The 12806-nt window shown below is 38.7% G+C and overlaps 1 protein-coding gene across 1 annotated transcript; it reads left to right on the top strand.

Annotated features, from left to right (window-relative positions):
- Positions 1–7755: 7755 nt before the first annotated feature.
- Positions 7756–12806, top strand: LOC113544740 (transcriptional activator protein Pur-beta). Its single transcript, XM_034312706.2, has one exon. It carries the CDS (start codon positions 7824–7826, stop codon positions 8862–8864), a length of 1041 nt encoding a protein of 346 aa, XP_034168597.1. The 5' UTR covers positions 7756–7823; the 3' UTR covers positions 8865–12806.

Raw genomic sequence — 12806 nt, 5'->3', positions numbered from 1 at the left:
CTGATGCAGCCTGACATGAACCGGATTGCTAAATAAACATTTTGTTACAGAAATATACGCTGAAAAAATAATTCTGTTAAATTTAAAAAAAAAAAAAAAAAACTAAAAAATATGGCAGTAAAGTGTATTGCAATATGGTCAAATATTTCCCTGTATATTTTACGGTAAAAGCCTGTTGTTTATTTATATAAAATAAAATTATAAAAGTATATTTATATAAAAATAAAAACACTACCATACGTTTTTCATAAACACTAAATCTGTGCATTTTTTTTAAAAATAGGATTACTGTTAAATATGTGGCATTGCTGTGGTAGTTGTGGTTGCTAGAGATGTACTGTATAAATAATGGTATTATCATATCCTATATATCAGCATTTTTCTATAACTACAGCCATTTTCTTGTTAAATACTAGCAGCTGCAAAACTTGCAAAAGTATTTTCTGTAAATAAACAGCAATTAAAACCCAAATTACTACAGTAATACAGGCATTAAATATAGTCAATACACAAGTAAACAATTTTTCAAATTCCAAATTTCCAAACTCACAAACCTCAATCAAAAAGAAACTCATACAATGGAAATAAGAATGGAGTTTTTCATTTCTTTCATAACTATGGCATATGAAAAAAAAACTACACAAGGATATAATATTTATATTTGTATGACAAATATAATACAATTCAGAATTGTTTAAACACTCTTCTTGTGCCTATAACAAGAAGAGCATTTCATATAAGGCATATGAATGACCAGAGTAGAAATAGTAAAACAGATGATAACAGAACACTGCCGATCCTGTACGAAATACAACCAGTATACAAACTAATCAAGATGAAACTGAAAATGTCCATGTCTCTGGACTAATAAGGGACTGAGGGTAGGAGAAATTCTATGCCAATCTGATGGTAGAGGTAAGAGTGGTCTGTCTGAAGGCATATAGACACACTCCATCTATTCAACTTCACATACTGTAGCAGATTGTAGCCAAAAGGTACATATGATATGGGTTATATACACACCTACAACAAAGGTGGAGCATATGAGACAAAATGGAAGTGACTCATGAAGCCAAAGTGTGTAGTTTGTAAAAAAAAAAAAAAAATTTAGCATGCAATGCTAAACTCACCATAAATATAGAAGAAAGAAAGATCTGGATATAGGTAGAGAAGTTGGATGGCCTCAGGTGCTTACAAGGCTGTCTCCCAGAGCAGGTAGGTCATCTTCTGTCATCAAAGAAACAAAACAAAATATAGCCACAAGCAGCAATCTGCAGGTGTGTTGGGCCCAGTGGCCAGTACTTGCCAAGTTACATAGAACAATAAAGAGACCATAAATGACCATATTATCATGTTTTTTGATGATACCACAATGCTGGCTGTTTGAAATGCCTGCAGAAGCTGATTGGCTGAAGGCAGATGTATTTTTGAAGTAATTAAGTGATGATTAAATATTCAGTTACACATTAGCAGAACAATGCAGCACAGCAAATTTCAGCTCAAAAGGACTTTTGACTCCTGAGAAATAGCTAATTGAATCCAAAGTTAGGTCCAGAAGTATTTGGACAATGACAGAGTTTTTGTGATTTTGCCTTTATACACCACCGCAATGGATTTGAAATAAAGCAATCAAGATGTGATCAAAGTGTAGACTTTCAGCTTTATTTTAAGAGGTTCCACGAAAATATGGCATTTACCATTTAGGAATTACAGCAATTTTCAACAAAGTACCTCCATTTTCAGGGGCTCAAAGGTATTTGGACAAAGTGACATAATTGTAAATATAACCATAATTTTAATACTTGGATGAAAATCCTTTGCAGTCAATGACTGCCTGAATCTGGAGCCCAGGTTCTCAAAACTCAAATTCTGAGTTTCCTCTCTGGAGAAGTTTGACAGGCCTTCACTGCAGCCACCTTCAGTTGCTGCTTGATTGTGGGTCTTTCTGCCTTCTGTCTTGTCTTCAGTAAGTGAAAAGCATGCTCTATTGGTTTGAGATCAGGAGATTTACTTGGCCATTGAAGAATATTTCATTTCTTTGCCTTCAAAAAGTCTTGAGTTGCTTTCACAGTGTGTTTAGGGTCATTATCCACCTGCACTGTGAAGCGGCGTCCTATCAGTTTTGTAGCATTTGGCTGAATGTGAGCAGAGAGTATAGCCCTATACACCTCAGAATTCATCCTGCTACTTCTGTCAGCAGTCACATCATCAATAAACACCAGTGAGCCCGTTCCATTGGCAGCCATACATGCCCATGCCATAACACTGCCTCCACCATGTTTGACACGTGATGTGGTATACTTTGGATCATGAGCTGTTCTTTTCTTTTGCCATACTTTTCTCTTCCCATCATTCTGGTACAAGTTAATCTTGGTTTCATCCAAAGAATCTTATTCCAGAACATGGGAGGCTTTTTTAGATGTTTTCTGGCAAAGTCTAATCTGACTTTCTTGTTCTTGAGGGTTACCAGTGGTTTGCACCTTGTTGTAAACCCTCTGTATTTACATTCATGAAGGCGTCTCTTGATTGTAGATTATGACAATGATACACCTACCTTCTCCAGAGTATTCTTGACTTCTGTTGATGTTGTGAAGGGGTTTTTCTTCACCAAGGAAAGGATACTGCGATCATCCACTTTAGTTGTCTTCTGTGGTCTTCCAGGCCTTTCGATGTTGTTGAGCTCACCAGTGCTTTCTTTCTTTTTAAGAATGTACCCAACTGTTGATTTGGCCACACCTAAGGATTTTGCTATCTCTCTTAAAGATTTATGTTGTTTTTTCAGCCTAACGATGGCCTCCTTCACTTGCATTGAGATCTCCTTGGACTTCATATTATTAGCTCCGGTCCAACAGCTGCAAAAATGCCAACTCAATACCTGATATCAACTCCAGACCTTTTATCTGCTTCATTTGTCTTGAAGTAACGAGGGAATGGACCGCACCAGGTCAATTAACTTCTTGTCAGTCAATTGTCCAAATATCTTTGAGCTCCTGAAAATGGAAGTACTTTGTTGAAAATGGCTTTAATTCCTAAATCGTAAATGCCATATTTTTGTGGAACCTCTTAAAATAAAGCTGAACGTCTACACTTTGATCACATTTTGATTGTTTTATTTCAAATCCATTGTGGTGGTGTATAAAGGCAAAATCATAAAAACTCTGTCATTGTCCAAATACTTCCGGATCTAACTCTGCCCCTCTTTCAATGACCATGGCCCCACCTTTGCAGAGGTTCTCAGATCCTTGTTTTCCTTATTTTCCAAGAGACTGCTTTTGTGTGCACAAACATGAATAGCACCCCCTGGAGGCCAATTTCAATGAGACTGCATCACATAGCAGTGGTTCCATACCCATACCTACCATTCAAGTTTCATGACAATAGCTCAACGTTAATTCTGTCAAATTCCTGTTGAAAACGTATTAGCTGATGCCAGCCATGTTTTAAGTAATTAAGTCAACATCAAAAATGCACTTACAAATTAGCCCATAGATGCACCATACCAAATTTCAGCTTGATCAAACTCACAGTTGCTGAGAAAAAGTTATCTAATCTTAGCTCTGCCACTTTGTATGACCTCTATAACTATGCATGTGACCTCAGAATCTTGAGGGTCACACTCTGCAGAGTAGTTTGACACCAAAATTGTGAAGATAGGACAAAAAGACCTAGGACAAGTTCTCAAAAGTAGGAGAACCCAAGGAATAAATAGCAAAAAGAATCTCACTAGAGGACTTCAGTGATACGGACAAAATACGAGCCAAAATTTAAAACACTTTGTTAAAGCGCCACCATTAGGCTGATTGTACTGACCAAGGTTCATGTCTGTAGGACCTACAGGTTGGTCTGCACAATCAGTTTTAGCCAAAAAAAAAAGTTATAATAACAGCGATTAGTAGGGTCCAAGCACCTTCAGCAAAGAATGCCCCCAGTGGCCAGTTCTTGCCAAGTTGCATAGAAAAATAGAGATTTCATCATAAACATAATTTAATAAGTATGAAATGTCTCAAATTGTATGAGGTGGCCATGTTTTTGAAGTAACCCAATAGAAATTAAAATCCAGTTACAGATTCACCAAACACCAGAACACCAAATTCAGCTCAGTCAAACTTTTCATTCAGCAAAACAGCAAACTTTGCACACCTCCTCATAACATTGACCTGAAGGTGCCTTTCAAGTTTTGTGTGGATCCATACAACCGGTCCTCAGTTACACCTGTTTTAGTAAATCAAGCTCCATCCCACTTGTTGTTTGCAAATCTCAACGTATTTTTGATAATTGTTGGATATTAGACTCTGCTGAGTAATTTGACAGCAATTTTGAGAACATAGGACAAAAACCCTAGGACACGTTTTCAAAGATATATTTAGGATATTATGCAAATTTTCATAAATTTGAGTAGGTGTGGCTAAATGTTCCGAAAGGCAATTTTTATGTGTTCAGTCAAAGGATTACAAGGAAAAGGAAATTTCTCTATTAAACTTTTCCAGAGATAATAATAATAATAATAATAATAATAATAAGTTTATTTTATATAGCGCCTTTCTGCAAACTCAAGGTCACTTTACAATATGAAAATAGATAAACATGACAGCAGACAAAGAACAAAGGAAATAAACAAGAAATCTACGGCATGAGTCAGATCATACAGTCAGAGATCAGAAAAACAAGAAAGAAAAAGATGTGTTTTAAGGTCGGTTTTGAAATCCTGTATTGAAGAAAGATCACGTATGTTTTTGGGAAGAGAATTCCAGAGTGTGGGGTCAGAGATACAAAACGCTCATCCACCAAACAATGCTAACCTGTGGCGTGGAATTAACAGTAGATAGCTTATACTTGTTTTTTTGTGGGAAGAAAAAAAAATTAACAGTGCCCCCAGTGGCTATTTAGAGGTATTGCATGGCTTACTAGTCCTGTATATGCCTTTAAAGTTTTGTGTGAAACCATGCAAACAATCATGCATTAGAGCTGTGTAAATTAGTCTCCACCTCCTTAGAACTGATTGAGGTATGGTGACCATATTGTTTAGAAATGTCAACATGTATTGATCATTATTGAGTTTCACACACATTGTATTTTGACATCAAGATAGTGAAGATTGGCCAAATATTATGCAAATTGGATATTATGCAAATTATCACAAATTTCCATAGGCAGCGCTAAGTGGTCCAAAAGGCAAATTTTCTTTTGGACTAGTTTGGAAAAGTAGGTTTCACATATTATGCAAATTGTCACAGATTTGAGTGGGTGGATAAATGTTCCAAAAGATAAATGTTCCAAAAGTCAGTAAGACAATCAAGCTAAAAAAGAAATTAAACTATGCTGCTTATTTTCCAAGAGATATGTGTGCACACACATTAATAGTGCCCCCCACTGGCCAATTTGAGTGAGATTGCATCAGATCGTAGTGGGTCCCTACCATTCAAGTTCTGTGAGGAGACCTCAACGGTAACCCTGTCAAATGACTGCTAAAAGCTGATTGGCCAATAGCAGCCATGTTTGTAAGTAATTAGGTCATCATCAAAAATCCACTTTCAGATTAGCAAATAGATACCAAATTTCAGTTCAATCGTAATTACAATTCCTGAGAAACAGTTAATTGACTTTAGCTCCAGCCCTATGTATCACCACATCATAAACTTTGCATATAACCTTAGAATCTTGTCCTGTATATGGCTTTCAAGTTTCTTGTGAATCCATGCAAGCAATCATGAGTTAAAGTCTGCATATATAACAGTCTGGGCATGTAAAATTAAAGGTAAAAGTATGTTTAACACACTGATAGTATTACTTTTTAAAGTTTTTTAAACCTTCTTTTTTTCAAGCCATTCCTTTGTAGTAAATTTCTGTGCTAAACACAGACTTCTGGCTGAATGGAACAGGTTCTCTACAATTCGCTTGTATTTGGCTCCATCTATGTTACTTTTGATAGCAGCAAGATTTCCAGTTCCTCCTGCTGTAAAGCAACCCCAGAGCATGATGCTACAACCACCATCCTTGATTCTAGGATTGCTGTTACCTGGATGTTGGGCTGTATTTGGTCTGCGCCAAATATACACTTTGCTTTTAGACCAAATGTCTCAAATTTGTTTTCGAAAAGCTGATGTCTCACAGCCTATTTCAGACACTGAGACACTTAGACACTTCTCTGACAATTGCCCTTCTTGCTCATGCGCTCAATATGGAACGACAGCCTGATCTTGGTAGTGTCTGGGCTGTGCCAGTATTTTTCTATTTTGTTACAATTTATTTCACAGTGCTTCTAGGAAGGTTGAAAACTTTGCTGATTTGTTTATAACCTTCTACAGCTTTTTTTCTCCTAATAACTTCATCTCAGTACTCTCCAGGCATGAGAGCAGGTCCTTATGAGAGCAGGACTGATCTGATCTGCCATTTTAGCTGTGAGACCTCCCAAAGTCAGTGATATTATTGTGCAAGCAAACAATTGGACAAAGGTGGATTTGAAATGAACACATATTTAACAATATTTAATGTGAGTGCTCAAGAAAATTAAATACTGCACCTAATTTACCAAATGATAAAAGAAAGCTGGGGGTGAATACAATTAAGCAGTTTTTAGATTTTTTATTTTTATATAATCCTGTGGACATCTACATAATTTATTTCATTTTATTTCTGTGGAGAGTCACTTCAAAATGAGCAGGAAAAATCCCATTCTAATATACTTACATTTGATGTTGCAATACGGCAAAAAGAGGATTAAACATTATGTGGTAAATACTTTCTGGAGTCACTGTATATAGACCAGACAATGTAACTCCAATCTTCCATCAGGACTCTTCCTTGAGCTGGCCATCCAACCAAACTCAGTAACTGGGCTAGAAGAGCCTTGGTCAAGGAGGTGGCCACTCTAACAGCACTTCAGAAGTCCTCTGCAGAGATGGGAGAACCTACCAGAAGGGCAACCATCTGTCAGGAAGAATGGGAGAACCTGCCCAAATCTAGGTGTGCAAAGCTTGCTCACCACGGTTGTGAAGAGTGATTATATGGGTTTCTGTATCCTTCCTGGTAGTTTGATCCAATCTGGCCATTTTCCTCTGACCTCTCTTATCAACAAGGTGTTTCCACCCACAGAACTGTCGCTTACTCAATGTTTTTTTGTTTTCGCACCATTCTATGTAAACTCTAGAGAATGTTGTGTGTGAAATTCCCAGGAGATCAGCAGTTTCTGAAATACTCAAACCAGCCCTTCTGGTACCAACAACCATGCCACAGTTAAAGTCACAGAGATCACACTTTTTCTTCATTCTGCTGTTTCTTCATTACGTGAAGCTCTTAACCTGTATCTGTGTACGTGTTCCTAATAAAGTGGACGGTGAATATATATATATATATATATATATATATATATATATATATATATATATATATGTGTGTGTGTGTGTGTGTGTGTGTGTGTGTGTGTGTGTGTGTGTGTAATGTTTTTAAATACATGAAATACATGACCAGCAGGTGTAAATTCGTAAATAAAGCATTTATTAATTTTTTTTCAACCTTTCTGACGTCATGCCGCTGTTCAGCATGAAGAAAGGAAATTGTGGTTAAAAACTGACAGGTTAAGCAGCTGATCTGTGTTCAGCTTCTGCCTTGTATATTATGGTGATATTTAACACATGGAATGGGGAAAGTTGATCTTGGATCAGACCTTCAGGAACGTTTCTCCTTCAAAGCAACAACAGGAAGTGCCTGTGTGGAGAAATATCTCCAACCAATAAAAAACCGCGGACCCGCCCCTGAAGTGCTCATGACAAACGCGTAAACCTATGAACTAGCGCACGTGGCTGTTATTGACAGATTCGCGGCTAATGAGATCGCGAGGATTCCACTTCCGTGAATTTGACGTCAACGACGTTCTCCGTCCGCTGTGCGCAAGCACCAGTGCAGGCAGGGGGAGAAGTTGGCTGGCGGTGGTGAAGATGGCGGATGGAGACAGCGGGAGTGAGCGCGGTGGCGGAGGCAGTAGTGGTGGTGGTGGAGGAGGCGGCGGTTTCTCGCAGTTCCAGCGGGAGCAAGAGACGCAGGAATTGGCGTCAAAGCGCCTCGACATTCAGAACAAACGCTTCTATTTGGACGTCAAGCAAAACTCCAAGGGCCGCTTCATCAAGATCGCCGAGGTCGGCGCCGGTGGCTCGAAAAGTCGTTTGACCCTCTCCATGTCCGTGGCGGCGGAGTTCCGCGACTACCTCGGCGATTTCATCGAGCACTACGCCCAGCTTGGGCCCAGCAGCCCCGAGCAGATCGCGCAGTCCTCAGGGGGAGGCCCCGGAGACGACGGCGGCCCTCGGCGGGCTCTCAAAAGTGAGTTCTTGGTGCGTGAGAACCGTAAATACTACCTAGATCTGAAGGAGAATCAGCGCGGCAGGTTCCTGCGCATTCGACAGACCGTGAATCGAGGGCCGGGCTTTGGTCTCGGAGGCCCCGGCGGCGGCGGAGCGCAAGCGGGCCAAACGATCGCACTACCCGCGCAGGGCTTGATCGAGTTCCGCGATGCGCTCGCCAAACTCATCGACGATTACGGTGGAGACGACGAGGAGCTCAGCGGCGGCGCCGGGGCCGGCACGGCCTCAGGCGGTTACAGTGAGCTGCCTGAGGGCACCTCCATCATGGTGGACTCCAAGCGCTTCTTCTTCGACGTCGGCTCCAACAAGTACGGCGTGTTTCTGCGCGTGAGCGAGGTGAAGCCCAGCTACCGGAACTCCATCACGATTCCGTTTAAAGCCTGGAGTAAGTTCGGCGGCGCCTTCTGCCGCTACGCCGAGGAGATGAAGGAGATCCAGGAGAGACAGCGCGATAAAATGTACGAGCGGAGAGACGAGTCCGAGGGGGAGGACGTGGATGACGACTGATGCTACAAAAAAAAAAAAAAAAAAAAAAAAGTTTAAAAAGTCTGTATGTAGTGCTCATATAATGAGATCCGGTATAAAAATGTGTGCAGAAACGAGCGCAGAAAGTGCATGACGAATCGGACTTCAAAATAGCCTACTCAAATATTCGTGGCGTGATTTTCATTTGACAGAAAAGAAAAAAATATATATATATAGCTCTGTGAAGTTTGTGTGATGAGGATAAACCGTCTAGAGCCATTGGGCGAGTTCTGTTTTATTCCAGGAAAGTTCTGATTTATTATAGTCCTAAACCAGCAAGTTTTAATTGTCTAAGGTGACAGTTACTTTTATAACACTAATGCTGCAGAAATAAAAGAAGCAGTGAAATTCAAGCAACAGAACAGAAAGCTAATTGGTCAGTATATCTGAAAAGAAATCTCTTGACTTGCCTTCTTTATAATATTATTATATGGTTATGGAAGCAAAACACCATAATCGTCTGTCCATGTGGACCAGAAGAATAACACTGCTGTCACCTGGCCATGATGGGCTATTAGCATATAAACTATCTGGGCAAGTCATAGAAATATTCCCAGAATGCAACTGAAGAGAAGTTATATACTCTACTATACTATACTATATGAAAAATTAACTAATTAGGTTATGAGTATGACTGAAGGCCCATATGGAGGTATACCACCTCCAATCAGGAGAAGACGAGGAATTATAGGATTAATACATTTTGAGAAAAATAAACTGCATCAAATAATTAAAGAAATGTTAATTTAGGGGTGGATTGGAAGTGCAAAAAAAAAAAAAAAGCTATGTAAAACAGGTGATTTGAGCACTGTCTGTTCCTGCTCTGGTCCAGATTTGAATGGCTATATTGGAGTTTAAGTTCTGTGTAACTTCTCGGTAGATATAAGGACCAGTTAAGGCAATGAAACCACACTCCTTTTTTTATTTAAAGGACAAAAAAAAAATCATAGATGAGTCTTTTTGGTTGGTTCCTGTTCTTTTTGTTTGTTTAGAATAATATAAAGGCAGATTATACTTTATGACAGAATTAACTGAACAAACCAGCATATTTTTAATACCTTAAGTAGAAAATATATTAAAGCCTCTAAGGCAAATTTTCTAAGATAAAAGTAATATGGAATTTGAAAATAATATCTTTTGTTTTGCAAAAGTTTGGAGAATATATATAAGTATATAACTAAAGAATGTTAATGTTATGTACAGCCTGTTTCAGATTACACAAATATCAACCCTTTCTCCAGCACACCATCAAATTTTACATTGTATTTGACTTTTTTTTGCTTAATTTGCCTGTCTAAATGACTTTTAAAGTTAAAGGGACAGTTCAACCAGACAATGCTAACAGTGTAAAAAAGAAAACATTACTGGTTAGCATGGGATCAGTCAAATTAGCACTATTGGATTGAACTTGCTCTTTAAGTAAACACAGTGATGGCACTCGAGCTCATCAAGCTGTCCTGTATTAATTGTGGTGTTGTGCATGCTTTCCCCATATTGTTGTTTATTTAATTTATTAAGTTCTTTAAACATGGTATATGTAGCTGTGTTGATGCTACATTTTTTTTTTTTTGTTACTGTTCTTTTTTTTTTTTTTTTTTTTTTTTTTTATTACTCCACAACTTGCATTTAGAGAGCAAACCAACAAAGATGTCACTTGTTTTCTTTAGGTATCATCCAGGCTGGTCACGTTTTGTTTTGGTCTTCTTACTAGGAATATGTGAATTACCCAGTGGTAATGACCACGGCTAGTAAAAGTGTTGCGTTGATTTGTTTGCCACATTTCATTGTTGCACTTTAAAAAAGGATCAACAGTATCCCAAGGATTATGGTGCAGTTTACTGAGAGTGATGTAGGTCATGATATTGTTTTTTTTTTTTGTTTTGTTTTGGGGTTTTTTTTTTTTTTGCCTCTTACTTACAGCAATGAAATTAAGAGATCCTTTTGGGAGGCTTAAGTGTTCTGTATTCATATATAAAACCATCTTTTGTTATCCCTACTGACTTGTACTGTTTCATGTTAAATGGCAGCTGTTTCCGTAACTGTGTCCTACTGTAAACGCTCAAGATCCAATTAATAAACGCAAAACTTGTTTTATGCAGAAGATCCAATCGAAGAATAGAGCGCAGTTTTTAACACAGATTATGACCGGAGCAGAGTGACTTCAGTGTTTTTTTTTTTTTTTTTTTTTTTTTTTTTTTTTTAAATTGTTGTTATTTTTTTGTTTGTTTTGTTCTGTTTTGTTTTGATTTTTTCCCCCCTAGGTCAGTCGTGTGTGCCACTGGCACTGCTGAGATCTCTGCTCCATTTCATTCATGTTCTCCTTCAACCTGCAATCGCAGCAGCTGTTGTCCTGCAGCAGGGAGCTGACTTAGCAGACTGTCTATTTTAACATGAGTGGCATGGGGAGGCTAGCATTCCTGTCCAGGATTCAGCTGTGCCGTTAGCACTTGAGTGCTGAAAGACACAAGGGCTCGATTGTTGAACCCACTGTGCACAGACACCCTCCAAAAACGTAATTGCATCAACAAGGCTGTAGCAAACACCCTTTCTTTACTGTTCCGACCATATCATCTTTAGCATGGGAAGTAGGGCAACTCTCTCAGCCTTTTGTTACTGACATGTTCAGAGATTTTTCAGTCAGAATTTTTTATTAAAATTAATGCCGGTCAGCTGTTAAAGCACTCAAGTACAATTGGCTAGACGTGAAATGTAAAAGCACTAGGCTGGGTAGAAGCAAGCCCAATGAAAGTGTGACAGAGCACAAGCAGCTGTTGGCAAGATATTTTTCCCCCTCTTCAGCTGTGCTGACTGCTCCTCTGTGTGTGCGCGTGTTTTTTTGTTTGTTTGTTTGTTTTTTGGTTGTTTTTTTTTTGCGCTCCCAAACCACCTTTACACTTCATTTCAAGCTCAAAAAAGGAAATCATTCTGATTATTGTGATCATTCTGTGGACCCGTGACTTCTCTGTGGTCGTCGTAATGTATGACGTAATGTAAAACTGAACTAATGCTAGTTTTCTTGGTTGTGTGAATGTTGTTATATGTGGCTAGAATAATCAGACTAATCAGTTCAGAGGAGAGTCTTACTGTGGGTATAAACAGGCATTCCACTAATTACACTTGTATGCACTACACCATATTTCAAAAGCTCTGTACCAATTAGGATACTCTCTGCAAAATCATCTAACTTATTACTCATTTATTGTCACCAAGAAAGTAATGCCAGGAAGCAATATCCACACAGAGGGATGAGTTTATGGCTATATATCCTGCTACAGCAGGTTGATTTGTCTTCCTGTGATTGAAAGTTGGGGAATGTGCAAGTTCCATAGGCTGTTTCCATACATTTCATAAATCCTTTCTGAATTTCTTTTTCTTTTTTTTAATTAGAAACACACAAGTGTCATGTGTTGGATTTTGTTAACTGTGTTGCTGTTCCAGGTAATTCTCCAGAGCTCAGCGATTACTTGATGGACTGATTTGGACATGCAAGTGTGAACCCTGCTTTTAATGGAACGTTCCTTCACAAGTCTAAGGAATAGTTATTTTTCAATTAATGTGTTTCTGGCAGATATGCTAAGGTCAACACCAAGCCCATATATGGTTTCTACTCAGGTTATAGGTATCCTCAATTTATCTTTGTGCGCCCATCACGTACATACCTCCCGCTAAGATTTATGCTGAAGTGGTTAGGAGGCAGACTAGATAAAATTGTCCTATAACAGGATCTCTAATGAGGTGAACACTCCAGTCCTGCTGGTGCTTGACTATCCTGTAACCTCAGACTGCCTCCAACAGACCACAGACTGGAAGGCCATCCATTTCTCTATGGGTGCTCACTTTTTCAAGTGGAGATTTACAAGTCTATATTTAGAAAATGCTATGTATGTTTGTACCAGAATAAAGAAACTTATAATTGATGGTAAA

This window comes from Pangasianodon hypophthalmus, chromosome 17 (assembly GCF_027358585.1).
Source record: "Pangasianodon hypophthalmus isolate fPanHyp1 chromosome 17, fPanHyp1.pri, whole genome shotgun sequence".
Lineage (NCBI taxonomy): Eukaryota > Metazoa > Chordata > Actinopteri > Siluriformes > Pangasiidae > Pangasianodon > Pangasianodon hypophthalmus.
Note: the sequence above shows the minus strand (reverse complement) of the source record. Positions and strands in the feature narration are given on the sequence as shown.